Below are 25,150 nucleotides of genomic sequence, written 5' to 3' on the forward strand. Positions count from 1 at the left end.
TGCTAATATCACAATGGTCAAATATAGACGGATTAACAGTTTGACTAGAAGGTCTGTTCGTCTGAAGTCCAAACAAAACAAACAATGGAACGCTTTTGTCGGTGATTCTTCCAAGCGACCAGGTAAATTCTGTTTGACCAGCTGGAAAAATCTGTTTTTCACATTTGTTTGATTTCTAATCCACTTGAATGGGTATCTTATTAGCTATTAAACTCATGAATTCAGCATTTTTAGAAACACTCAATTCAGCGCGTGGCATATAAAGCCTAAATTTTTTAAGATCAATCATTCCTGCACTGACGCTCTCCGCTCTGTAAATGGCGTCGTCACATTCTTTCTTTGTAAAGGTGATGGTGTGTCTAAACCCATAAACAGCTTTGTCATAGGTTTCGCAAAATGCAAAAATGTGCCTCAACGGTATCCTGAACGAAAAAGCTCCAACGGATGTAGTGTTTGCAAACAAATGGTCTCGTCTAACTTTAAATCCTTCATTTTCAACAAGATTTGATGTGTCCATGAACCACATTTGCTTTAAACCATCTGTAATCTGAAATCCGTAAGGGTATTTTAACATTACAAGAATGGCGGTAGCTTGACCTGGATGAATAACTCTTTCCACTTGCTCTCCGGACAAATCATAAGTCACGTCGTTAAACAAATACATCAAAGCATTGTTTACCAAGGCAATTTTGTCTGTAGCTTCGTAAAAGGTTCCATCACTCTTTTTTAACACTCCTTCAATAAGAATGTAAGCCTCTGATGGCACTTCAATAAGAATGTAAGCCTCTGATGGTTTTAATCGATTGACAGTCAATCTCAAGCGTAATCGTTCCTGAAGAATTTAAATCAAGATTGGTTGGAAGGTACTCAAAAAAATCCACTTTTTCAATGCCAGTGTCATACTCTGGTTTCTCAGTTATTCTTAATCTGTCGGTGTTAATCATCTTTTTTAAATGGCAAGAAATTTTTTTAATTCATTTTCTATTATGACATCGCCTTCAGGCTATTTTCATTCCTTGTCCCATCTTCACCAGGTCTTGGATTCAAATCGCATTCTGTTTTGACATTTTCCTAATTTGAATGGATGAACCAGTCTTTAATTTCTCAATTTTCATTTTGCCTTTATCAATAGCCGCTTCTCTGGCAGCGGAAATAGCAGAAAAGGCTAACTCTGTACCATCAGATTTTGCAGCTGTAATCGCTTCTCGTCCAATTTCGCTTTTTGCAGCATTTTTAAGCAAATTCACTGCTGCTTTTGTCATGCTTGAAGAAACCGCTCTTTTGATGAAATTTTTAATTGTGTCTACAATACCACCTCCTCCGACAACGTTCTTTTTCACATATCTTCGATTATTACAAATAAGCATTTTCTTTTTAAATAAAACAAATTCTTTTTAAATCCTTTGATTCATGAAATTAATTAATTTTATCAATCGTCTTCATTAACGATTTATATTCCTCTTTATTAACTTCCCTTTGTCTCAACAGCTCGCCGCAAATAGCAACAGCCTCATTTCTCGAACCTGTATTTCCAGCATGCCAAGCAGCAATACTCAAATCAAGCTTTTCCACCAACGCGTTAGGATCGCTAGGAAGAATGATCACTCCACGACCTTTTTTCCCTTTTTCAATACGCATCATTTTTTCCCAAATAGGTGCAATAAGTTGCTGATACTTTGGTCTCCTTGAAGCTTTCGGTTTATGCGGCAGCGAATCAGATCTTATAGCATCAGTGTCCATTAAAATTTTTTCATAATTTTGCAAATCTTCATCCGTATACTCGCTAGGTATTTCAAATTTAGTCATCAGCTCCCAAAGACCTTTTGTTCCTTCATACCTTTCTCCACCAACAATAATATCGTTTCCATCCATTTCAACCTCCATTTTCCCAATGTACATTTTATCGTCAACTTCATTCACCTCAAAAGGCATTTTCTTTTTGATAAGCTTTTTATTGATAAGCGGTTGAAACATCTTTTCATTACTATCAATGATCGGTTGAAACAGCTTGCTCAAATCAGCTTGAAAATTCGACTCTGAAATGTTTTCGTTGATACTGTCTTGATAAATCCTCTTTCTTCTATCATTAATTTCTTTCACAATTTCATCTCTTTTGTTTGGGTCTTGTATTTTAAAGAAAAACATCTTTTTAAAATACGTGGGAAAAAAAACATAAATAGGTTTTTGGATTAATGTTATCCTTTCTTATAAAAATTGTTGAACGTTTGAATCGCTTCTTCTCGTCCTCTTTGGATCAAGTTTTCTTTAGTTACTTCATCGATGTTGCTTTTGGTTTTGGTTCGTATTTCCTCTTTCATGGTTTTAAATTTTTGAAGCTCACCAAGAATTAACTGAAACTCTGAATCGCTTATTCTTCCATCCACCGACGCTTTATAAATGTGCTCGCTGATCGTGTTCAATTTAGACTCTGCTAACACTTTTATCTTTTCATGCTTTTCCGCTTTCAACGCTAACTTTTTATTCACTTGGCTTCCAACAATCGATAAAAAATCCATTCAAATAGCCACGCCTTCACACGCAATCGCCACAGGGCTGGCAATAATCGTTGATAAAAGACCTATTCCAGTCGCACCCAGAGCAATGCATAAAGCTTGCATCGTATTGTCCACATTCGAAATGATCCTGAAAACGCGATGATACTTTTTATTCAAATGAACACGCTTTGTTTTTTCACTCTCTAACTCTTTCTGAATCTTACCGATCTTATGAAGACGGTAAAAGTGTCCATACTTTTCAGTGGGAGCTGATGGAAGAACTGGATAAAGTTTTTCATTCAATATTTCCATTTTTATTAAGAAAAATTATTTTAAATCAATGTAAGTAATCAAACAAAGTTTTTCACCTTTTTTAACAACCACGTCCTCTTCGCTGTTGCTATTCACGTCCATAATAACGTTATCTACAGACTCTGAAATAATAACTTCGTTTTTTCTATAATTCAATTGCTCAGTAATTTTATTTATTAATGTCACCACTGCAACACCTTTCTCCAAATTTAGTCCGATGGATAAAGATATCATTGTATGGGAGAGAGCAGGAAATTTAATGTCTTTCTGAGCTGTCCGTTCGTGTTGTAATAAGTAGGATGATTCAACGTTATCGTAGATACAATAATGTTACTCGGTCTTCTTTCCTCCAACTCTCTTATCCTCTCTTCTAAAGATCTTAATTGCAAATCTAAACTGTGAACTTCGGCTGAGGCAACATTTCTAAAAAACTTGTGAGGAGCATGCATTTTTAAAATATTTAAAAAAATTTTTTAGATCCTTTTTTGCAAACTAATCAATTCTTTATTATCTACCCACGAATTAAACGAGTCTGGATATCCCAACCATTTAACCAATGATCTGCTCTTGGTTTTGCGAACGATTTTTTCAATTCTGAATATGTCCTGATGCGTCTTATGCATCTCCTGCTCGTAAAAAGTGCCTTGAATTTCTTCACCGTGAGCATCAGCGATTTTATACGTGGGTGGATTCGTATACTGAACATTTGACACGGTAAAAACCTCTTCAGTCCATCTCGGTGTATACCCCTTTTCAAAATGAGACTTCTTTTTTACGATTCGCACTTGTTCACCCATAGAAAATTTAGGTTTCGATGGTAACGTTTGATCCTTTCCATACAGATTCCACCATACCCTACCTTTATTCTTTTCATCGCTGGCTTCGACTGGAGTCATTTTGATGGAAGAGTGCTTTGTGCTGTTGTAATTTTTCACCATCTCATCTAAAACGTCAATGTATTTATTGGTGTTGTTGGCTGAAAAATATTTAAACATTCTCTCTTTCATCGTTCTATTCCAATGATCACCATGAGCAAATATTTTACGCCGTTATTGAATTTTGAAAACGATTGCATGTCAACTAAATCTGCAGCCCATATTTCATCAATGTCGTTCACAATCACCCTTCTTCTTTTAAAATGACGAATGACAGGTTTATGAAGCTCCTCTGCAAGCTGATCCGTCCATTTCAAATCACCTCCTTTTGTTGGTGAAGAAACAAAACTGCATTTGGTCGTTCCGCAAGCGTCGCATGTTCCTTTTAGAATCTTTCGATGATTTTTTGTCATCTCATTTTTCAAATGAAAGGTTTCAGTTTCTCTTTTGCATTTAACGCAGTACATTTTAAACATATATATATAAAAAGTTTTAATATAAAAAATGAATATTGATAATTTGGAATGTATTACTGAAAAACCTAAAAGAAACAACAACAAGCTTTTACCGAGAAGCATTCGAGGAATCATCGTTGGAAATTCTGGGTGTGGAAAAACAACGGTACTTCTCAATTTGTTGTTAAAGCCTGGATGGCTAGATTATAACCACGTGCAATTTTTTGGAAAATCTCTTTTTCAACCCGAGTACAAAATAATCAAAAGCGCCTTTAATAAGAAACTGTCAAAAGAACTCATTCTCTATTTGCTCAAGACCGAACCACAAAAAGAAATGATAAAATTAAATTTAAACCCTGAAGATGTCATTGACGGTCTTTCAAAAAATATTCAGACAACGAGAATATAGAGTATCATTTTTTCGAAACGGATGATGATGTGCCCGACCCTGCAGATCTCTATTCAACTAAAAACAATTTAATGATCTTTGACGACTTGCTAGATGCTAAGCAAAACAAATGCGAAACATATTATATGCGAGGAAGACACTCCAACGTAGACTGCTTTTATCTCGCTCAAAATTATTTCATGCTCCCAGGACAAACCATACGAAAAATTGCCAACTTTATTTGTCTCTTTCCTCAAGACGATAATACCGTCAATCTCATTTATCGATTCTACGCTTCTCACGACATGAAAATAGAAGAATTTAAAGAATTTTGCGAAAAATGCTGGGTTCAAACTCACGGATTTGCTGTCATTGATTTATCCTCTGAAAAAGACAATGGGAAATACAGAAGAGGGTTTGACGAATTTGCATTCTTCTAAAACAATTTAAAAAATAATTCTTATTTAAAAAATGTCTGGTATTATCGATGTAGATGGAAAAACAAGTGTCATCACAACTGAATTTTTAGACAAAATCGTTTTTGAAAAAGGTAAAAGTTATGAAATGGCTTTTCTCGGGCTTGAGACCTATAACAGCATTCCAAACATCACCTCTAAAAATAACGTTTTCAGATACAGCATGAACAATGGTTATAATTGGGAAAACATTATCATTCCTGATGGAAGCTATGAAATTAAAGACATCAACGAGTATTTGCAAAAGACTATTTTAAACACGATAAAAACAGCTCAACGCGGAAGTTATATTATTGCAAATAAAATTAGCTACTTTACAAACAACCTTCAAATTGGGATCAATATTTATACTTTAAAATCAACCATTAAACTTGGCTTGAATTATTTGATTGACTTTAACGTGGAGAACAGCATCGCTTCAGTTTTAGGGTTTGCTAAAAGAAAATTAAATTCCAATTCAGAATACGAGTCTGATCATATTGCTAAAATTTTAAGCCTTAACACCATCAGAATTATTAACAGCGTTATCGGATCATCCTATATTAATGGAACCCAATTAAATTGCATTTACTCCTTTTACCCACATGTTAATCCCGGCTACAAAATCATCGAAAGACCTATGCATTTGATTTATCTTCCTGTTAAAGTGCCTGAAATTTCAACAATATTTACTCGCATCATTGATAACAATGGAGTTTTGGTTGATTTTCGTGTAGAGGATGTTACAATACTTGAATTGAAATAAATAAATTTTATGTATTAAAAAAATGAGCAGTTTTCAAAACATCAAACTTAACATCTCACAAGGACAAGCCGATAAAATGAAAAAAGCAATGCATGATAAAACTACTACTAGCATTAAAATCACTCCTCAAGACTTGGATGGCGAACATGTTCTTGCTGTTACTAACACCCAATTGAACCAAATTAAAAAAGCGTATGAAGCTGGAAAAAGTGTTACTCTTAAACTAAGTAAAAGACAACTTGCGTACAACTCTAAAGTAGAAGGAGGATTTATCGGTGCTCTTTTACCTTTATTAGGAACGCTTGCATCTCGTGCAGCTCCAGTGCTTGCAAAAGGTTTATTGGGTGGACTTGCTTCATCTGCCGGTTCAGCTATGGTTGATTCTATCGCTGGACGAGGTGTTACTTGTTCAAGCAAAGATTCAGCAAGCTCAGCCAACAAAATCAATGAACCTGAAACATTTTACTTGAGCAAAGACGGAAAAGGAATAAAAATAACCAAATTTGGCTCTGGCTTATACCTAAAAAATTGGACTGGAAATACTCAACGCGATGGACTCTTCATTAAAACTGGAAAAGGACTCTTTGTTAAAACTGGAAAAGGACATAAAATAACAGGAGGTTTCATCGGTGCTCTACTCCCTTTGCTAGGTATGCTTGGAAGCACTCTTATTTCTGGATCCGGTTTACTGCTCAGTCCTAATTCACCCTTCAATAGCATACCCATTTTAGGCTCCATTCTCTAAAAATCTTCAAAAACTTAAACTTTTTAAACAGATTAAAAAATGATCAATGTTGAAGGAATAAAATTACCCAACGAGGCTTTAATCAACTTTCAATTGATTGAGGCTGCTAAACGGTTAAAATTAAAAAACTTTCGAGGTGCTCTTGTGAGAAACGAGTTGCCGAAAAAACCAAGAAAAAAAGAATGCGGGATTGTCAACACGGGTGATTCGAGCACTGAAGGATTTCATTGGGTGTGTTGGTACAAAGACAATGATAAAAAATACAGTTTCGATTCTTATGCACAACCTCCTCTTGTCGAGCTCGTCGACTATTTAAAAAGTCCCGTTTATTATAACAGCGAAAGGGTTCAGTTTGGTAATACCTCTTACTGTGGTCACTTGTGTCTTTACGTCTTGAAAAAATTGAATGAAGGAAACGACTTTCAAAGCATTATTAACACCTTGTGGTAAACAGGTTTGAAATAAGAAAAATTGAATTCAAGTTATATAAAATCAAGGCATGAATAAAAAGATGGAAGATTTGATAAAAACTATACCTCAAGACTTTGAGCAATGGGATTCAGATCGAGTGGTTATTTTTTTAAACACTCAATTCCAACTTCTTCGGTTCAATGGTACAATCGGTCAACAAATTGGTTATGCTAAACAATTGAGTCGTTGGTGTCAAATGTACTGCAATGAAAAATGTAAATGTTCTTTTTAATTCTTCAAAAAAGAATTGAAAATAAGCTCACTCACCAAAATTACTACGACTGCTTAATGGATAAGAAAGAACAGCTTGCAACCATGAACGTTTTCCGATCCCATCTTCACGATGTTTACACCGAAGAAATCAACAAAGTGGCTCTCAGTGCTAACGATGATAAAAGGTTCCTATTGAATAATGACACACACAGCACCTTGGCCATTGGACACTACAAAACACGACCCATCGCTGAGCCCTGCTTTAGCTTGATGGACTACGATCAAGTCTTTGGTCCTGAATAAGCTTGGAAAATTTTAAAGATTTGAACAAAACTTAGGACTGAAAAGGTAAGTCAACTTGGTAAGAATTAAAATGGACGCCATCTTGGTAAACCCTAACAAGATTAATTTTACTAATTCATTATACAGCCGCCATCTTGGAAAAATAGTGAACCCCCCAATATATAAGGGTATCAATGGCTTAGAACCGGCCTTTTCTAATATATATCACATATGCAAACATACGAAGCAGCAGTAAAATATGTTAGTTGTAGTTTTAAAACTTTGCTTACTTAGTTTTAAAATTAAAATCGGGCGTGCGTAAGAGAAAAACATTTCGAAAATATTAGCTAGCCAGTCAAGTGCTCTGCCATCACAAAGTCTAGGCGATGTTGATACTGAAAATAGAGAAGGAAGAAAAAGTGAAAAAGAAAATCCAACACCATCTTCAGATCCAGATAACTTGCCTCCCCATGAAAGCGAAGCCGAAAAAACAGATGATAAATTGTTTAATATAATTAGTTTAATTTCTTTGCTTAGAGCCAGAAAATTTTTTCACGGCGCACAGTGACCCAGATTAAGTTATAAGCTGCAAAAATTACCTAACTATTAAATGTATGTACGTTAAACATAAACTATACATCAAAATAGGGGTTTGGGGTCAAGGAATTCAAATTAGTAACTTAAAATTTTTTTTACATGCACCAATTACCCGTATCACGCACATATACGCGTTAAAACGCGCGTTAGTGGACTTTAAAATTTGTAAATTCTAATTTTAGTAAAAACTTTAGCTTCCTTGACCCAAAATATAACATTATTTTATCAATACACAAACGTTCGCGTACGCGTTAAACGCGCGTGAATGCATTACAAAACGCGTTATGAGTGTTTAACACACACACAAAAACATTTTATAATACAAAAATAAACAAATTAGAAAATTAAAATCTTTTCACAACTTTAATTACTAACAATCTCAGTACTTTTGGAGGCAAAGTTCTTCCTTGATAACTCCTGTGTTTTACAAATGAAATGCTTGAGATTTTTGGATCTGATCTAAGTAGTGCATCTGATCTTTCATAGTGTTAATTCTTGATACTTTTGCTGTGTGGTGCAACCTTGCATTTCGGATTTGCTTGTTTAGGCTTTCCTGAGCTTCATCAGAGTATTGAGCAATCGGCAAATCAAATTGCTTTGAAATGGAGCAACCATGTATCAGAATTTTGTGAACACTGGGTGGCATTATACAACAACCATATTTATTAACAATAATTTTAGCTGTATCAGTACAGTAAACTTCAAATTGATCAGTATCAATATGGTTCCCACATGACATTGTAAAAAGGACAATGTGCATTCTATTTATAACTTCTATATTAACCCCTGTTATTTCAGAGAAAATCTCAGAGTTCTCAAATGCTCTTCTTGAAGTGTTTCCATCATTGCTATTACCAAAACCTACTTTGGGCTGGTCAACAATGAGACTCAACTTTTCTCTGAACTTTAATTTAATTAAATTCTTCCTTAAATTTACAGAAAACTTCTCTTTTTCAGTTCTGACTCAGTTCACACATTACAAGACTGAGTTGACTTTGTGTCAGTCAATGAATTTATTACTTTCCCATCAAACATGGTCATATCAATTTTAAAAGTATTCTTAATAGTTATTACTGTACCAGCAATATTCAAATCTGTTGAGAAGGGTTTTAACTAACTAATTTGAGCTTGAAGGTCAGTTTCTTCTTCTTTACACAACGCTGACATCTCTTTTTTGTATTGCAGGTGAAGAGGTCTACAAAAGTGGCAGCTAGAACATTAAGAATTTTTCCAAAAGTCAATGTTTTCAATTTTAAACAGAAGAGGTACAATTGCTGTGCTAAACAGGCTATCTTCTTACAACAATTCTTCAGTAAACTTATGGCTATCAAATTTTTGCTTGTAAATACTTTGACTTGAAGCTCCATCAAACCCAATTTTCACATATAAAATTCCGCTCATCTCAACTTTATAACTTTCACTTAAGGTGGTAGTACACCAATAAAAGTGAAAATAAAATTTTTTTTTTACTTTTATTATTTAACCAATATAATCATCGCAGATTTCGAATTTTTAGTTGATTTAATTAAATAAAAAAAGCTTCACATGTTAAAACTTGTTTATAATCTATTGGTATAAAATGTTTTTTATTTCCCCCCCCCCCCTAGCAACGTTTTGTTTATTCCGTTGTTATGCGCTTCAGAAACAAGTTTAACCTTAAAAAAGCCATAAAATACTTACCTTGTCAACTCTTTTAACTGCAAAGGTGTAGACTGCAACAACTTCTTGTTAATTAGTTTAGTATGATGGCTTTATTGACGTAATTCGCTTCTTGTTTCAAGCTGCATTCAAACTTTATTATTTATGCTATAGTATATCTTTTATCTTTTTAAAATAAAAGTAATATGGGTGGATCAAAAAGAAAACAATGATCAAACAGAATATACAATAATAAAAAAGCAAAATTTCGTGGAAACAGATATTCAGAAACAGATTCCTTCTTCAGAAACGAAAACTTTATCTTTTGTTGAATCTGCTACACATTCTGCTTTTTCAAAAAAATTAAATATTGCTGATAGAGATTTTCAAGATTTTCAAAGTACAGATTTTAACTTTGTTATGAACTTTAATCTGTTGGAAAACGTTATATCGCTACTGAAATGCCCGAATTTGTGTGAAGATAATGTTTATTTAATGTTTGATTCCTCCAAAAAGCACGGGTTAAGTATTGGTTTAAAAATATTTTGTAACAGTTGCAATTGGAAAACTGAGTGTTTTTCATCTGCTACATTTTTTAAAAAATTTAAATGCAATGAAAAAAAGTGTAGCAGCTGTTCTTTTTCACTGTTCTGAAAGTTATGACAATGAACACTCCATCAATTTTGTTTGCGCACCAAGGATTCTTGGTGCAAATTCCAGGCTGATAAAGTAACTGGAAAAAAAACATACAAAGAAAATATTTGTATTCCTGCTGCTGTTTGAGATTTTATAAAACCAATATTTATAGATCTTGGAAGTGATATTCTTTTAGAAAAGTGTTTGTACGGTAAAACACAAAATTCTAATGAATCCTTGAATCAATTGATTTGGAAGCGGTGTCCCAAAGATATATTTGTTGAGAGAACTGCTTTATGTGTTGGAGTAGCATCAGCTGTCCTATACTTTAATAATGGACTACACTTTTTAGAGATGTTATTTGATAAGCTATTTGATCTGAATTTTGGCACACTTGTTTTTGATCTGAATTTTGGCACACATGTATTTGCAACCTCTACTAGAATTATGTTTACAGCTAATTGCGTTCTACTTTTGTGAATGATTTTGTGTTCTCAAATAACACCAAAACTTCCAAATATGACTAAAATGCATACATTTTGACTTTTTTTGGTCAAAATCCAAAACTTTTAGTGTATGTTGTAATTGCATAATTAAAGGATCACAAGCCAAAATTTCAGTTCAAATTTATTTACGGTTGCTGAAAAAACCCTGTCGCCAGTTATTCATTTTTAGGCTTTTGTCTATCAATAATTATGCGCATAGTTAATTTTTTTAAATTTTAAAATTTTTACTTTTATTTTAATCATATAATATATGATATGCACTATTAAAAATTGAAAAAAAAGTTGAAATACAAGATTTTTTTTTAATGGTATACTACCACCTTAAATCATGCAACTTGAGAACACCAGAAGAAGTTGAAACCAACAATCAATATTCTTAAATTATTAAACGAAAAGCAAGGACACTTCCAGAAGTTCCTACTTTTTTTAATGATCAATTAAATCTTGTTAACTTCTGTTTTAATATTTTAACTGTACAGAAGCTATGTATACTGTTAAGGCGTTGTACAGTATACAGTTATTGTAACACATATATACGGGAAAATATTTTTTATGAATTTCTTCTTTTCTCAGTAATTTTTTAAACAAACAGATAAACTCTTTTAAATTTTAGCGATTTTTAAATTTAAGAGTTAAAAAATGAATTTACCAGACAGCAACTACAAATAAAAAAGTTAAATGAAAGATACTTAATTAGAGGTAACATGGTTTTTCTGTTATAAGAGTACAAATGATGAGTAAAATAGTTTATTTGATTTTTTAGTTGTTTTTTTGTTTTCTTTCTTAAAAATGTTGCTTTTTTTCAAAGAGAAAATCACAAATTTTAAACGACTGGAAGTTTTTACGTAACACACAAAAACGCTGAAATATTTTTTGTTGAATCCACAACAGCTGGGCAGTTGTATAATCTTATAATTCAAATTTGAGACTTGCATGTTGTTTTTTTTATCATTTTTAATCGCGTATTTAAGAAATTATTAAGATTTTATGATTCCAGAGAAAGATATTTTTTCTCTTTTAATTAATGGTATAAAAAAAATGCTAAAAAATAGTTTTCGTTAAAATACTTTTCACAATTTTTAGAAAAAATTACAATTAAGGAATATTTTTCTGTCTTCTTTTTTCTTTTAACTAACTTGATTCTCAAGTTTTGATTGAATCTCTGTTACATCAATTTTATAAAATCGTTACAAACTTTAGCTGCTACGTTTAGTTTTGCAAACAGTTTTTTGTTCTTGTTTTCTTCTTTCTTAAATTTTTTTTTATCTCCCGTTGAAATGATTTTTGAACAATATGGCTGATATACAACGCCACCAACTAAACACAAGCTGTCAGATAATGGATTTTAAATTGTAAATTACTATGAACTCCCTTAAGGTGTATAATCAGAAAAGACTCAAAAGGCGCAGAACAAAAAAGTTTGAATCGCAAAACTGAACCATACATGTTAAATCTCGGAAAAAAGGCTACGGAATACCAATACCATTTTCCTCTGATCTGAGCAGATTAATAAATTCATGAGCCAATCTCTATTTTCAAAGGTCATTCACTAACCCTATCCCCAGTTTAAATTCTGAAACAAATAGCCATCATTTAAAATGGAGCTTATTGGAGGAGTTGGAATTTGTATTACTGAAACTCAATTACATATTAAAGTTTCGGGAGGAGTTTTAGGGTGGACAGAAGTAAATAATTTATGATTTGGCCGTTAAACTCGGGGTTTCAAACTCCAAATGAAGAAGGTCCATTTTTGAGAAACGACTTATTTAATTCTTTAATATTTTATTTCTTTGACGACCAAAACTTAAACTGTAAATAATAACAAAAGGACAAAAATATGAGTTTCTTTTTGTTTATTAATTCTTTAAAATTGACAGCATTTAGCTTTCTGTCATGCTTACTGATTAAATCTTCTGATTTTATCAGATTTTCTTTGAATAGATCTGTCATATCTATAACATCGTAATACTTAGCTTTGGATTACAGAGCATCTTCCTTGTTGTTTAGATTGCCCACCTTCTTTCATTCCATATTCTTGAGCTATTCTGATCGAATCTAGATCATCCATCAGAGCAATCTTGCCTTTCTCATTAGCAAAAAGCTCTTCTCGCATCCATGTATGCTTTAGCAATATCTCATAGGCTCGCTTCACTTTTTCAGGAGCATTTTTGGGCGCTTCCCGTAAATTGGATGAATGAAGATCGTTTTTTGTGAGGTCTTCATAATCGACAAAGACTCTTTTAAAGGCTATGTCATTCCTTGGATCAAAAAATCGAGGTGCAAATCCTGAAAATCACGTGATGGACAGGCCTTTATTATTCCTTTAAATAAAAAGACTATAATATTCTTCTAAAAATCTATAATTTTTTATAAATTATCTTTTTAAATCAATGAATATTTTATTGATTGATATTTTAAATTTGGTGAGCTATTAAACTTGTAATTAAAAAGAAGAGGCTAGTCGATGAGCATTTTCTTTTTAGCAATCTGGTTATCAAAGTCTCTTCCATCAACAAGAACTGAAGATGAAATATATGAAGACCAAGTAAGAGTTTCCAAGATGTTTATAGATTTAAGAAAAAGTATACATATTTCAGAAAAGGCTCATCAACTACTGAGGAATTTTACGGAGGATTGTGCCCTTATAAGAGAATCTACACTCAATATTATAGGTCTTTGAGCACGTGCTCGAATTTATCTATTAAATTCTGTGATTAATATCAAAATCAATTACCTTCCTACACATAGTTGTACAAATAATAAAGAGTTTAAAGAAATTGATTTATCAAAAGATTTTTGGGATAAAACACCTAACAAAACAGAATTTATTGATAAAATACCTACAAAATTCAAAATTGGAAATTTTATTAATAAATTAGAAAATGCTTCTACTTTTCGTCAAAAAGGAAGCTGAATATGTATATATATATACATATTTTGAATCTCGGAATATACGGATTAATTTCAGATGATTCAGCAGAAAAGTGTTCTGAAATTTATAAAGAGCAAGAATTAATCAAATTACCATCAGAGTATTCTGATGCTCTTTTGAAGCAAAAAAAAAAAGGAAAACCAATAAATATATATGATAATAACATCAAGTCTATGGAATATGGAAGATGTTTTTTAAATGGATTTAATTTGTTATTAGATTATGAAGTTGCAAGGCGTCTAGTTGATGAAGATCCTTATCAAGATCTTCCTATTATTACTTATATAAATTTATAATTACTCATTTGAGTAGTCATTTTGAAGTAAAATTTATAGGAAAAAAACCTTCCAAATGGGGTATAAATTGTAAGTATACAAATAACCTGTCTTTATTTACAAAATATAAAAGAGAGAAAGCAGCAAAAAAAATTATTCTCTATATGACTGATACCTAGAGCAGTCCTGCAATATGTCATAATCTTAGATACTTACATATGTCTGATGAGGATTCTGGGGATGAATACTCAGGAGATGAAAAAATTTCACTCACTTCTGAAATAGGAAATCTATTTATAAAGTGTAAACAAAGAGAAGAAAAGAGAACGCAATTTTTAGAAACGATTTCTGAACGCTACATGCAAGACCTACGGAATGCTGATTCACATATTGGAGACGTATTGTGGGCTGGATAAAAGATGAGTCGGAAATCTAGTAATAAAAAAAAATTCACCTATTGAGGGCCTCTAAGCGGAAAAGTAATTAATTTATGGTCAAATGACCTACATTATCAAATTATGATCCAAGTAGTCAAAAAGAGAGAAATGTACTTTGTGATGGTAATTGCTTGTATCATGCTGAATTAAGAGCTAAGAATGAATAAGGTGAAATCACCATAGAAGAAGTCTCTGGTCTACGCAATGCAGTTGCTGAGAGGTTTACTTCTTTGATAACTAGTACTACTCAAAAGAGGAAGTAATCCGATCAGAAACAGAAGAGAATAGTTGGCAAACATTAACTGGTACACTTATTCATGCAAATGATAATCCTATTTATTCTCAATTTGCAACTATTTTTAAAGCAGAGAATGAGGTTCAACTTCAAGATGCCATTTCTTGCCTTCCACCAAGTCATTTACTAGAAGAAGCTAGAGATTTTAGAAATTAGAAAAAATTTTACTGTAAGTCAATTCAACTCTTTTTTTATTTTGAGTTTTTCGCTTTTTTTTGACGCCCTAAAAGATACTCTTTTACAAGGGACAATTATAAGGTCCGACATTAAAAACTCTTGATATTTTTACGTCACTAGGTTATTCAGTTTTTTTTAGCACTAAACCTTGTTTTAGTCGACTAAATTTAGTTAGACTAAAAAGTTAGTCGACTAAATTTAGTTAAACTAAAAAGTTAGTCGACTAAATTTACTTAGACTTAAAAGTTAGTCGACTAAGTTTAGCTAGACTAAAACTAACCTCAACTCCCAGCCCTATGTAAAATTGAACTTTTTTTTTTTTACTTTTAACCATCGTTTGTATGAAGCGTTGTGTTTGAACTTCTTGACACCTTGCATTTGCATGGGAACTTTTTAACTTTGAAAGAGAGAAGAGCTTTCATAAATCATTCTATGTAGCTCTTAAGAGAGAATGCCTTTAAGTAATTTTATATTAATCTTAACTTTGAATAATTTCCTTATATAATCATAGCTGTAAAAAATTTCTTTTAAGCTCTGAAAACTTGAAATTAAAAAAATATTTTAAATGTATTTCCTTCTTACATTTTTACAAATTTTTAATTACAGTTTTTTTTTTGTTTTTTTTTTTAATTTAATTTTTTTCTAATTTTGAAAGTTCTCAAAAGATTGTAAGCTTTGTAAAAAAGGTTTTTAAATTGTTCTTCTCTTGTATTTTGCTATTTATGATAGAACTTGAAGTTATTTTTAACACAAACGTCTAGAAAAGTCTACAAAAGTTCAATATTATGATTTTGTTTCAAAAGTAAAAAACCATGAAATCCTGTTGCAACAAAAAACATTGAGTCATTAGTTGAATCAGAGAGACAAAAATAATTTAAATTATGTAAACTTCAAAAGCTTTATTTTGTTAATAGCCTCTTAATCTTGATGAAAAATAAAAAATTCTTTCAAAATAAGAAAATTAGCAATAGATATAAGAATTAACATAAAAAATGCAAACAAAACAAATAAACTACAAATCTAGGTAAATGAGGATCATTTTTCATAAAATCATAAGAAAAAATGTGAACAAATAATAAAACATTTGATACTAAAACGATCAAATTTAAAAGTGAATGAAAAGTTAAATAAACCGATATTAAATTAATTCAAAACATTTAAAACTTAAATAAGTATCAAGATTGCTTTCGTAGAAAATTATTTATTTATTTAAAAAAAAAAAACAAAGAGCATTATTATGAAAGATATAAACTTAACACTATTTATTCCTAAAAAATCATCCAAAAAAAAAAATTATCAGAGGTGACCGGCAAAGAAAGATATACTTGTTTTCTTGATACTAGGTTTTTAACTTACGTTACATCACTTACGTTACCTTGCGATTATTTTCGTGGAATTTTTATTTATTTTTATATCTATTATTTCGTGATAGATTTTCTAGAGTTATGTAACAAAAGAACGGTAGTTGCATTAAAACTCATTTATTAAATTAATTCAAAATGTTTATTAAAATCATAATTATAATAAGTAATTGCAATTTTAGCTGAACTCAAAATAGAATTTTCGTGGAAACTTTTGGTGAACATCCTTTGAAAACTGCAGTTTTAATGTGTTTTTTAACTGCAGTTTTTATGTGTTTTAATAAAGAATGGAGTGCTGAAATAACTTTATATGGTAAAAGTTATTTCAGCACTCCATTCTTTATTGTCTTTTATTTAATCATTGTCATATCGTTATTTCATACCGTATTTTATGTAATTAGTAAAATTTTAGTTATAACTTAAAAATTAATATTTGATTTGATTTGATTCTAAAAATGAATTTGAAATTCTTGTTGATTCTTTACAAAAGCTGTTTAAAAGGTATTCATTTGAAGTCATCATTTCTACTGTCATTGTTATTATATATACATAATATTACATATATATAGGTATTCATTTGAAGTCATCATTTCTACTGTCATTTTAGTAGAGAAATGAGTTAAAAATATATTTTTCATGGATAAAATCTTTAATGCATCCATGCAACACAATGACTGATTATATTGTTTAGTAATTTAATACAAGTAGTATATACTTATATCATTAATTTATATTAATCTTTATCAGAGTTGAAGATTGCTTTTGTAGAAAATTATTTATTTATTTCAAAAAAAAAAAAGTTCGTGTACTTATAAATTCGTAAAAAATTAGCTGCCACCAGGTGTTACTTTGACTGATATTTCTATATTTTGTTTAACTGCATGTTTATACTAAAAAAGAGCTTTATAATGTTTGAAGAGGTGAAGGCGATGCACCAAAAAAGAGAGCTTTATAATGTTTGAAGAGGTGAAGGTGATGCACTAAAAAAGAGAACTTTATAACGTTTGAAGAGGTGAAGGCGATGCAAAAAAAAAAAAAGATCAACGACATTGAAGACATTTTAACTTTATATTTGAAAAGTGAAAATGTTCATTGTTGTAAAAACAGTTACGCAACGGCCAAAAGGTGGCGCTGTTTTTAAATTTTTAATCTGTATTTACATATAAATGTTATTAAGATCATTTGCGAAAATAATGCAAATCATAGGTACAATTTGATTATAATTTTATATCTCGTGTTAATTTCTGTATTGCATAATATAATTAGCAATGAAAAATTTTGTTTTAAGTTAACACAGACCATGAGATTTTTATAAAATACAGGTTCTAGTGTTGTATCTTTATATAGTTAATAAAATACAAGACGTTGTATTTCTAAAGTTGTTGTGTTTGTTTCAATTTAAATATTATATTTACATTATACTTGCCCAATATTTTGTTCATAACCAGACCATGCGTTATCAGAAATCGACTAATTTTAGACATTAATTACAGATTAGTTGCTAATTAAACATTTTTTTGCAATTCGTATCACAGGTTCTTTCTAGTTAAAAAAATTATATAGGATAAGAAGCCCCCAGGCTATCGATAAAACTAGGGAGGTGCGAGTTTTTGTGCCATAGGCAAAACTTTTATAAAACATTCAAAATACTTTTAAACTCAACATGAAAAACAGCAAAATAATATCGGTTTTATGTCTCTTTTATGACAAATGTTTTCGAAATAGTGGTCAGCAGTCTTTTAGCGAAGTTCATCGGGTATAAAAAAATTGGGCGCCTTTCATAATAGCAACAAAAAATTATTTTACATAAACTCTGCTCCACCCTAAATATTTTCTCATCTTCCTAAAAACAGCTTTTTTTAAAAATGCGTTCAGTATGAACTAGGACGTATTCGCTGAATAATTTTAGGGGCACTTATTTCATACTTCCATCGTTAACTATATATTTTATGTAGGTACGGATACCTTCTTTTCAGTTTTGATTGCCATAAGTACACTGCTTTGCGTCCCTGTTCGGAACTATACAACCACCATAAGTTTTAAAAAAAAAAAGACTTTTTTAGTTTAGTAGCTACATACTAAAAATAGGTTAATTTTTACAAGCCCTGGATAAATAAAAAATACTTAAAGATAAAAAAAAAAAAAAGTAAAAAAAAAATAAAAGGTACAAAGTATCGACGCATGCGTAATATGGAATAATACATTGGTTTGATTTTACGTTGTTTCTAAATAACTAAAGCTTGTACGTGTGTGTCATCGTGTGTGCGTTTGTATGTGTGTCTGCGTTTGTGTATTTGTGTGGGTGTGTTTGCGAGTGTGTTTGTGTGTGTATGTTTGCGTGTGTGTGTACACGTGTGTTTGCAAGTGTGTATTTGCGTGTGTGTGTTTGCATGTGTACAAAAACTTGTATAACAAAATGTCGTAACTACCCGAATGTTTATGTTGAAAACAAATGGACCTTCTAAAACTGGGCGTATCTTTTTAACAAAGAGATGGGAAAAGTAATATATAACATAACAAAAGCCCTAAAAGTTAAAAACTCTACTTTTTATTTTTAATGTGTATGATGTTAAATGAGATTTCGACTTGTGATGAATTTCTATAAAAAAACACCTTTGCAACTGTATAACAGTGGATTTACATAATATGGAAACATTTACACATTTAAAGCTTTATTTTATTTGTTATTGCAGTAATTTAAGTTCTGCAATTATCATCATGTTCGTCATTATGAAATTTTTAATGATATTTCTCTTGTTTGTAAAAAGAGCAGATTTATACTCATGACATCAGCGGTCTTTTGTAGTGTAGATCAACCCATATCAAATGTGTATTGCATGTTTATATTTTCCATAATTCTTATAAAACTCTGAGATGCTATGCTTATTTAAGTTTTTAGCTCTCAAAAGATTTGTTGAAGACGAAGTGAACATCGATGTTGTGCATATTTCTTTGTACCAATACTTTCTTGCAACACGTTTTGTAACACAGAGCTGTCATTTAAGTATCACGTGATCGCAGGAATTTTAGGAGAAATCGCTACTCAAAAAATGAACAAACAAATTGGTTTGTGTGGTGCAAGATCTCTTCAGACTGCGTTTTCTCCTGGAGCAAAACTTACTGTCTTGATTTATCTATGCAACAGGACAAGGTAAAATTTGCTAGCTAATTATATATTCGAACTTTTTAGTTCCAATATTTTAATATGGTGCATTTTATGCATGCAGGTATTTTGCTTAAAACAATCATCAAATTAGAAATTACATTTGGTTGAGGGAACTTTTCATTAAAAACATTCATTCTAAACATGTCTTTCAAAGTTACTTTTGACTTGGTGTTAGAAAAAAATGTTGTTTTTTTTTTAGTTTAATTTGAAATCTTTTTTCTGAGTAATTAACCTTTGCTACTCGTTTCTATCATTTGAATAATAAAATACTTATTAAATACTATAATTATCTTATTGCATAACATTCATGTACAAGAAATTATGAATAATTTTAGATAATAATATCTAAAATTATTTATAATTTCTTGTACATGAATGTTACGTTCATAATTATGACACCAAATATTAATGCTTATTTGTTACATTTAATTTGATTCCCTCTTATATTTGCTTCTTGTTCACAATTTGTTTGTTACAGGAGAAAGTAACCATGTTAATATTTTATTTTCAGTTCTGATAGTCAGTCATTCATGTAAATAAAGATTAAAGAACTTTTTTTGTGTGCTGCTTATTTCATTTTCAAATAGTTCATTATGATGAGAGCTGTGACTCAATGATTTTTTGCTTCAGCCAAATGATATTTTATAGTCAATACTATTTACAGGCCAATTTAATATGTTCAGTGATTTAGTTTTTAATCTTTGAATCTAGATACTCATTAAAGGTGAGGATATTTTTGCTGAATTTAGGTCATTTAAATCAAATGAATAGAGTTTATATCTTGCTTATCAAACATTAAAATGCTATGAAAAAGAAAACCTCTCTGAATGCTTAAACTTTTATTATTTCAAAATTATTTTACAACTACAAACTCCTTTTTATTTGCAGTTTGAAATTTTGTTTAGATCTTTAAAAACAAATTGAATGAAGCAGAAAACATCCATACTAAATAATTTTTATTTATAAAAATGCTTTTATTAGCCAGTATGCTTCTTAGTGTTTTCTTAACTATTAGCTGGTTTGGATTTTTTTATTTATATGAACTTTTGAATCAATAAAATGTGAAGCTGAGAAATAACTTTTCACTGACATATTTTATACCACTTAGAAACAATACAGTTTAAAAAAGTATATTGTTTTTTTTTGAGTTAAAAATTATAGTAGTATTTATTTAAATTTAGACAGAAACTGCAAATCATGTTTGTTATTCTCTTAATCAGGTCTTTTTTCTCATAAATGATACTTTTTTCTTAAATGAAAATACCTACTTTACTCCTCATTCGTTGCTTATACGCTGTTGCTTATTGCTTATAAGCACCTAAAAAAGATTGTTGAAAAGTGCTATTATTTGAAAATTATTTGAAGAGTATTTTATTAACTTCAAAAAGAAATACTTGAACATGCTTGATAAAATTGTAGTCAAAATGATGTGCTAATTAGTTTTACACTCTTTTTATTTTAAAAGAAAAGTTATTTCAAAAAAATTTCAAACTGCTATCCTTTTTTAAGTTAAAAAAATTAATCTAAAAAAAATCAGCAGTTTTTTAAAAAGATGCTTTTGCTATACAATAAAAGTGCATTGCTGTATTGTTATGTTAGTACTGAAACTTAAACGTTTTTTGCAAACAGCAGACTGCAATTCCACTATACATGTTTATACCCTGTATTGGCAATATCAGGGCTTGAATATCCATTAATTGTGTTATTAAATTTTGTTTCAACCTTAGCATATAGATTTTAATGAAATCATTTTTTATTGGTGACTTTTTAAAGAGAAAAAGCAACATTTCAAACTCACTTTATGCTGTGATTGCTCTTTTACTTCAGAGTAAACTCTAGTTTTAACAACATTATTATTACTATCTCTTTCCTGGTCCAAAAACAAGATTTTAACATACTAAACTTTCAGATTTTTTAAAATTTTATGTTAAACATTTTAAAGTTTAGAACACTCTTTTGACAGGTCTAATGGGTGGCATTCTTGGTAAAGCAATTTTTAAACAAAGTGTTGTTGACTTCCGAGAAACTGATGATAATTGGCACAATATTATTGAGTCTAGAAACTCAACAGCATGTTCTTTGGATCATGCAGGTAAGATATGTAAAACATTTGTTTTAAATTTTCTGCTTTCCCCATCTTGTATTTTTTGCAAATATTTATAGTTTCTCTTTTTACCTATAAAATGTTACAAATTTTTCTATCGTATTATATGCAGTTGTCGAAAGTATATGAAAATTACTTTATAAGTTTTAAAGTATTTCAAAATATATTCAATTTTCAAACAGTTGTCAGTTTTACATAAGTTAAATATAACTGGAATGTTTACTACGAGTTTTGGCTAAAATATTTAGATTAGAAATTTATGCCATTGAACTGTAATCTTTCCTTGCATAATTATAACCCTTAAAACGAACAAAATGCAATGCAAAATTTTCTTAAATTATTTTTTGTTTTCATAAATATTCTACTGCTTTTATGTAAACCAACACAAGAATCTTCAATTTTCTATGTATGTATGTATGTATGTATGTATGTATGTATGTATGTATGTATGTATGTATGTATGTATGTATGTATGTATATATGTATGTATGTATTTTATGTAATTTAATGTACAACTTAATATACAACTTCACAAAGACCCTTAAAAATTTGTGAACTGTGATGGCCATTTCTATCGCTGCAATTCAAAAAAATGTCATTTTTTTAAAAATTTTGTAAAGTATTATTGAACTAAGTTCAAAATTATAGTCAAATGCAATCTGATTCCTCTATCACCATCATTATTATGTGCCTTACTATTATTAGATGTTTCAGTTTCAGATGATAGTTTCTGCACTAGTAATTTCAACCAGTGTTGGAGAGTCAGAGTTGTGAGTTGGATTTTGAAGGGTCAAAGCTTTTTGAAAGAATTGATAGAGATTGATAGTTGTATGATCTGTTAGTTTTCCACAATAGGCTGCATTAACTATACTTATGTGGCTTACCATTGGTAAATTAAATTTCTGTAAAAATTTTGTTTTTTATTTTGTTTTGATTGTTGTCTACATATTTAACAATAAAACAAGTTACCATTTTATTAATTTTATTCTATTTAATGTATCAGAAATTATTTGTTCATTTTACATCTATACCATTTTCCATGTGTCGTAAAGTCAATTTTATACTTTCTTAATAAGAAAGATTTTAATGTTTAGAAATATATCTGATTTACTGGTAAAGCTGCCTTAAAATAAGGAAAAAATACGGTCACTTTGCTCAGATCCATACTTATTGTTTTTATATATTTTTCGATTTTGAACATTTTTGTAATTTTTTTAATGCTGAGTTAAGTAACCTTTCTAGCCACACTGAAAATTTGTCATTGTTGTTTTTACTCTAAAGTAATAAGATTAATGAATTTTAAATTTGATTTAGCTGATTTAATAAAATCATATTCTTCCAAAAATTTATTTTTAGTTGTTGTTTTATGCTGTTTAAGAAAATTAATTTTGAAAATGAAAAAAAAAAATGTTCTTTTATAAAAGTATATGCTTTAATCCTATTTCTAATTATTAGAAACCTTTGTGTATGTTTATGTAACTATTTAGAATTTATTACCGAAGCTTCAGGATTTCAAAGTTTTAAAAAAAAGCAAATTTTAGAAAGCATTTTAAGAAAAAAATAAACCAGAAGGTTTTAAAATGTTTTTTTGAAGATTGTTCTGTCCCTCTTTTTTCCTTTAGAGAACTACTAATTGCAAAATAATTTTTTTGGACATCAAAAAATATTTTTTATGTAAATCTTCTTCTTGTATTAAATCTAGATACAGATGAAAGAGTTTGAAAGATTCTGGTTGAACAAGTTTCCTCTGACTGGATGAGAATTGCTCATACTATTTGTTTAAATGCATTTTACGACATGGTGGAAAAAAATTCAGAAGAAAATGATAATAATGAGCTGAAATTGAAAATATTTCTTCAAAGAATTATTGAAATCAATCCACTGAACTTTTATAAAGTGATTGCAAACTCTCTTTATACTCTTAAAAGTATAAAGAGAGTTTGCAATCACTTCATAAAAGTAATTGCAAACTCTCATGAACATTCTCTCACCAATGATTATACCTGTAATAACAGTTCATTTTGATTGTATTTTTTTTCATTATAAATCAATATTTTGATTTGTTTGATTTCTATAAATAGAATTTCCTGAAATATTGCTGTATATCTTAAACAATTGTATTTATGTCTTAAATATATACAGATACAGTTAGTGTAGGTTTGACTTATTTCAGACTGTCATCATGAGAGTGTAAGATTATATTTTCATGTTTTTACATGAAAGTTCTTGTTTACTGTTGAGAGTGTTTATCAGGACTTGTTTTTTTGTTTTATGAATGATTTAATTATTTAGAAAGAATAATTGTTTTCTTAGAAAATGATGAAACAGTTAAGCGCATCTTGGTTGAGAGTGTATCTGCTGACAGGAAGAGATTGGCTCGCTACACATGTCTGCATGACATTGATAGTGTGGTAGAACAAATTGACTGTGGTTACAGCAATGATAAATCAAAAATGGCTGCATTCCTAGACAAACTCTTTGAACTTTCTCATTTAAGTTATAAAAGGTTACTTGTAAATTCTCTCAATGTTGCTAGCAGATTTGATGTTTTGTTCAGAGTAGCTTTGCTTGATAAGAATCAGTAATTCTAGTCTTAGTTCAGTTATATTTATAGAATTTGAAAATGAAAATGAAAGGATTACTTGAAAAGTTTTTTGATTTTAATCCGTTGCAGTTTAAAGAGCTGATAAAAAGTACTCTGATAAGAATGAAAAAATTTAAGTTGGGTCAGCAAAAAATATCACTAATTAAAGTTTTAATAAAATTAATTTAAAATTTAATATTTTTTTCTATGTTAAAATGAAAATGATTTTTACCAGCAGCCAAACAAGAAGGAAAAAAAATCACATACAAAACTAAAATGAGTACATACTATTAAAAATTTTAAATTTCTTTTTTTTAAAAACCATTTTTTCCTCCTGTTCTGGTATCTGGTAAAGTGGAAAGTAAAGATTGTATTCAGTTTGAGAATTTCTTATCATACTTTTTAAAAAATCCCACAACTTGTTTTGGAAAAGAACATATTTTTGAAGTTGTTTCTTGTTTAGGAAAAAGTTGAGTTAAAAGATCAAGCAAAAATGGGTAATATTCTTGAAAATTCAGAATTACTATTACAATTAAAAATGAAGGTTGGCAAAGACTGGATGAACTTGGGACGGTTTTTATCAGTCAAGTTTTTTGTAGATCTTGTGTTAGAACAGCAGAAAACGTACATGCATGTGATCTGTTTCTTGATGTGTTATTGTTTAAACAAGACAAATAGTAAAACTATTCGCCTCCGCCAGAAATGTGGTCCCTCTATAACAAGTTCGAAACTGTAACAACCGATTTCACAAGTCGCAAAAAACGTCAATTTGAATTGCAAAACGTCACGGCTGATATTAAAATTTCCAACCATAAATACATATATGTACTTATATACCATATATACATATATGCACTTGTCTGTAACTTTTCGAGATTCTCGTTCTCTACATTGAACTCTTTTTTTATGATTGTAGAAAATAACTTGCAGATTATAATTTTTTGTGCAATTGCTTAAAGGTGAAACATACTAAAAGTTTTTATAC

The 25,150-nt window shown here is 30.1% G+C and overlaps 1 protein-coding gene across 4 annotated transcripts in view; it reads left to right on the top strand.

Annotated features, from left to right (window-relative positions):
• LOC149894022 (uncharacterized) overlaps positions 1-25,150 on the top strand; it is an 81,725-nt gene extending 56,575 nt beyond the window's left edge. The window contains exons 1-4 of one of the 4 annotated variants that reach the window (XR_016449147.1): positions 19,170-19,462; positions 21,441-21,569; positions 23,284-24,087; positions 24,629-25,150. Coding sequence is in view for 1 of the 4 variants with exons in the window: in XM_090076616.1 (XP_089932742.1) it covers positions 21,317-21,322 (6 nt within the window). In the remaining 3 variants the exon portion in view is untranslated. Of the gene's footprint in view, positions 1-19,169; positions 19,463-19,829; positions 20,202-21,316; positions 21,570-23,283 lie in introns of those variants that run through there. The other 3 variants (XM_090076616.1, XR_016449146.1, XR_016449148.1) reach the window with 3 other exon arrangements.

This window comes from Hydra viridissima, unplaced genomic scaffold, assembly GCF_058129835.1.
Source record: "Hydra viridissima isolate aposymbiotic clone 2 unplaced genomic scaffold, HvirCarnegie_v1 scaffold_1, whole genome shotgun sequence".
Taxonomy (NCBI): domain Eukaryota; kingdom Metazoa; phylum Cnidaria; class Hydrozoa; order Anthoathecata; family Hydridae; genus Hydra; species Hydra viridissima.